Genomic DNA, 4,998 nt, shown 5'->3' with positions numbered 1-4,998 from the left:
TGGGGAAGTGATCAGCTGAGCCCTCTCAGAAAGGTGCTATCAGATACTAGGTCCAATGTGAACAAAACCAGAAGTGCTGGAAAACCTCAGCAGGTCTGGCAGCATCTGTTAAGAAAAAAATCAGAGTTAACGTTTCGAGTCCGGTGACCCTTCCACAGAGCAGTTCTGAGGAAGGGTCACCGGACCCGAAACACTAACTCTGATTGTTCTTCACAGATGATGACAGACCTGCTGAGCTTTTCCAGCAACTTCTGGTTTCGTTCCTGATTTACCGCATCTGCAGTTCTTTTGGTTTTTACGAGCTCCAATGTGGCCAGGAACAAGCAATGTCTCAGGCAGGCGGTCTGGAGCCCGTTGAGCACAATATAGGCTCCTTGGCGCAGACCTTGGGATCCACTTTTGGAGGGACGGGCACGGGATTAGCCTGCAATAAGACAGCAGGACGGCCCATACCATAATGCACTACTGGGTCCAGTAAATCCTGTCAAAATGAACCTCTGAAGCTTTACACAGTTAAGAGTCCTAATAACATTAAAGCAAAACAATATTAAACAAGACCAAATAGGGATTTTGGACCAAAGAGACTTTGCAGCCAAAAAAAATTTTAAGGAATGAAGTAATAGTGAAGCCAAAAACTTGTGTAAGTCCTAATCACCCGAAAAGCAACAGTTGATGGGAAACAAATGTTGTTGGCTGCGCATTGCTGACAGTAGAAAGGTTACCAGAGGTCACTAGCCTGTACTGGGAGTAGCACAAACTCACTTATCCATATTTCTTACTAAATGCTCCCAGCTTCCGGTACTTGATGAAGAAGTGTCAGCGGGAAAGTAAACAAGGCAGTACAGTAGTAGGAAGCTGGTATAGCACTATTTTCCTGAAATTGGTATCTGTGGTGTCAAAACGTGGACGTGGCGGCCTGAGACAATGACACTTTTAAATGATTACACAGAGAGTGACCCAGCTCAGTGAGGTATCAGAATCTGCAAAAATGAAAATGGTTTCTTGTCTTACAGGTGGAGTCTGCGCTTGCTGCTGGAGGTATCTTGTCAGCTCCAGCCCCTGATCTGCAACACCAACTGCATTTATACAGGGTGCATGACTGCTTGCATCATTCTGATGTTGAATTAAGAAGAGTTAATGAAAGGTACTGAAAAGAAAATTCACTTATCGGACAACCAATCAGAAACTTACAGTACTGAGTGAATTGCGTATAAGTTTGTCATCCCCCGAGATGAGTTTATCCAATGCAGACCTGGGATAGGACCTGGGACATTCTTGGCTTCCACAATTCAATTTCCACGATGCATTTAAACTCTATTATCAGAAAACGCAGGTTCATACCCTGACCTGCGTACATTGCAGACAAACAGTAGTCCGGAAATCTTGTGGTTCGCTGGGGTGAGGGGAATTAATTGAGTGGAGATTGACCCATGAGTCTTGCTTTCTCTCACGCTCACCTTCCAAGAGGGTTGCGAATACTGACATTATGTACACTGCAGGATTAACTGTAATGGCTACTTTCCCACGCACTTAAAATGTCTGTACGCTACCTAAGCTTGGACAGAAATATGATCAGTTAGGTCAGAAATTTGGTCAGCTGTTCATGAGTACGGACTTGTATTTAAAAGCAGCATCTACTTTGGTGCAGAGAGAAACTGAATGAAAAACAGAAACAAAGAAAAAGAGATTTAACAATGAAATACTTGAAAACGGAATGGAACAAGTAATTTGCAATAACAGGCTACACACTCTTGTTCTAATCTGGAAATAACTCTTGTTTTTATTCAAAAACATGACCCATTCTGCATAAGGTGTTGCAAATGAGTATTAATATTGCAGAACATGTTTTAAAATAGAGTCTTGCAATGACAACGTTATTATAAAGCAAGATATAACCAAGTATTCTTATTAAACCATAGAATCCACAGAGTGGATTATCAATAAGCAAGGGGCAAAAAAAATTCATATGTAAGTACAGAAAACAGAATATTAACAATTGATACTGCCACTCAATTGAATGTTATAGTATGGTAAAACATAATGTACTGTAAGAGTCGACAGACAGTTAATATTTGGGTATCTTTTCCTGCCTGCATCTTTGATAAGGATATGTTTTAAATATTAAAACGGCAGACATAGAAATATCATACAACTAGGTTGAAGAATTCATCCATTATTAACAATTTTAATTCCTAGTCCAGTGGGAGGTTGCTGTGACTTTAAATTTGAAAAAGACTGGAAAGGATTAAATTTGCCGTAGATTTGATTTAAAATAAAATGTAAGGTTTTTGAAATTGATACACAGTCACTTTGGAAGGATGTTTACCAGGAGCAGTTTGTTAGCAGGCAATGTCAACCATTACTAAGTTTTCCTTACAGTAGCTATCTGCAGGTGTTCTTAATTCAACAACAGAATGATGTAAGCAAACATTCACCCTGCAGGAATGCAGTTGGTGCTGGGGAGTAGGGCTGGAGCTGACAAGCCACCTCAAATAGCAAGGGCAGTCTGCACCTGTAACAAGAAACCCATTTGCAGTTTACAGATTCTGATGCCTTACTGAAAAGGGTTGCAATCTGTATAATCATTTAAAAGTGTCAATGTCCAGGCTATCACTTTTACATTGCAGATAAGAATATCAATACCACCAGAGGATGATAAGCCTGTTTAAAGTTTTGTTGATTGAACTTTAGAGGAATGTAAACATTTTGTTTAATCAGGAATAGTAATTAATAATAGACTATGCTAAACCTCGTTAGGTTTTCCACATTTCGTATATCAGTTTATTTTTAAGCCTTTGTGAATAACAGAGACCAGTGTCTTATCTTTTGCCTATTTTCCTAATGAAGCATCAATTTGTTCAGAAAATCTTACACTGGCAGGATAGTAGAAGCAGAATATTAACTTGGCTATAGCACAGAGCATCTTACTACAATGGTTTTCACTTGTGGACTGGTTCCCAATGCCTAGCAAAGTTCTCTGGACAAATCGGAAGTGAGATAACCAGTCAGGAACCTACAAAATGTTATCAGTGACTGGATCATAAATGTATTATTACCTCAAAATAAAATGTGGTTATTTGCAGGTGACCCATTTCTACACTTTTAACCTGCTGCTAGTGCATATGAGAGGGGCAGGGAACATGGCTGGCCCTCAACCTTCCCTCCCTCCCACCCATTGAAAGAGCTTTGTGCCTGCTTTATCACTATCCCCAAAGGCAACATGTGAGATCTTCAAACTTCCAATAAAGTATATGAAACACCAGAATCCAATATCACACAAAATCCTGCACTGTTTGTTATGAACAGTATTCATTGAATTTTGAAGAAGAGTCACATCTAAAGTGCTAAAGTTTGTCAGACACTGCATGATTTTCATTTTCTGTGTTATTTTCAATTTCAAGTTTTTTAAAAATCTAAATGCAAGTATTTGCGATATCACTTGTTAAACATGGCCCATCTCTCATGGAATTAGGAACACTGGACCAGACATAAACCATGCAGCAAGCCTGTTCACCTATTCATTTAGGTCATAATTGACTATAACCTATATATAATATATACATAATCTATATATTTACTCAACATTGTTTTCTAACTCTTGATAGTTTCAATTCACATTTATCCACCTTAGACCTGAAGATATGAACAACCACTTGGGAGAGTTTTATATTGCCACTATGCCTTGTGAGAAAAAATAACAAATTGATTTCTTTGTAGCAAATTGAATATTGAATAATTTAGTAAGTGGGATAGTGTAAACAGACCAGACCAGATTGCCATCAGCTTGAAGAGGTTATGGTCTCTACAGGTTGCCAGAGTTACTAGAGATGATAAAAATTTCCACTGTTTTGGAGTTGCTTAAGAAGTTCCTTTTATCACGTGTTTCCACAAATAATATAGTCGCTGATTGATGTCAGTACCCAAAAATATACATCCATACCCAACAGGGCTGCCTGTTACTTTCCACTTAATCTATTTGTCTACACAAAGAGCTCACAGTTAATAAATACAGAATTAGTTTATTGTAGGGTTATGGCTAAATATTGTTAAACTGTACTGCCATTAGTTTAACATAAAAAAATGAAATTAGCCACACAGATCTGTATGAGAATCAACCACAGCTGCAAAGTCTGTTTTATCAGGCAGTTAAGTCAATTACATCAATTAAATCTACCAATAAAACAAGTGTTAACAATCATTGTAAACTAGATGCTGTCTTTTATGTTGTCTTGCTCTATGGGGTTTTAAAAGAAACATACAAGGGTGCAAAAAACAATCTTATGCATAAAACCTGCAATTGGGCTAATTAATGTTATCAAGTCACAATTATAAGTAATTTGTTAACAATGTTATAAATCACCCAAACCACTGCATATACAACAAATCTTTGCTGATTCTGACCAGCAGATGGCTGTGTTTGTTAATTTTTCTTAATATGTAGTAAAGGTAAGAGTGTTATTTTGAACTGTATCCAAACCTCTGTGGAGCAGACATTTTTGACATTCATTCTGAGGTAGCAGAAACTATTTTGTGTATGTTACTACTTGGTTATTCTTAAAGAATAAGTATCATAACCTTCTTTCTGAAATCTTTTACTTTGCTGTTAATGATTTTTAAATTAACATTCATGCTTATTTAAGATCCTGGATTAAAAATAGAAGCTAGTTAATTGCCAGGATTGATGTCTATTACAGGGCACTTCTAAAAGGATTCTATAAGAAGCTTATCTAGTAGATTTACAAATCTATTTATAGATCACATCTTCAATTTTTAAAAAAATTATAAAGAAGTAATGGTGATTAGTGAAAACTACCATTTTACTGGACCAAACCTCCTAAAATATTGACTGACATTTTGCTGATGTGTGTGTGCTCTATATTGGTCTGCACTTCTTATAAACAACATCCTTTTATACATAAGAACATATGAATTAGGAATAGCTTTGGGCCACTCAGTCCCTTCAGCCTGCTGTACCATTCAATAAGGTCATGGTGAATC

The 4,998-nt window shown here is 37.4% G+C and overlaps 1 protein-coding gene across 1 annotated transcript in view; it reads right to left on the bottom strand.

Moving 5' to 3' along the window:
• Positions 1 to 331: 331 nt before the first annotated feature.
• The window catches only part of gtf3ab (general transcription factor IIIA, b), a 12,051-nt gene continuing 7,384 nt past the window's right edge, over positions 332 to 4,998 (bottom strand). Inside the window, exons 6-7 of the mRNA XM_020529180.2 lie at positions 1,012 to 1,113; positions 332 to 424 (exon numbers count right to left, since the gene is read on the bottom strand). Coding sequence (XP_020384769.2) covers positions 332 to 424; positions 1,012 to 1,113 — 195 coding nt within the window. The remainder of the gene's footprint in view (positions 425 to 1,011; positions 1,114 to 4,998) is intronic.

This window comes from Rhincodon typus, chromosome 6 (assembly GCF_021869965.1).
Source record: "Rhincodon typus isolate 14 chromosome 6, sRhiTyp1.1, whole genome shotgun sequence".
NCBI classification, from domain to species: Eukaryota; Metazoa; Chordata; class Chondrichthyes; order Orectolobiformes; family Rhincodontidae; genus Rhincodon; species Rhincodon typus.
This window is presented reverse-complemented; position numbering and strand designations above follow the sequence as displayed.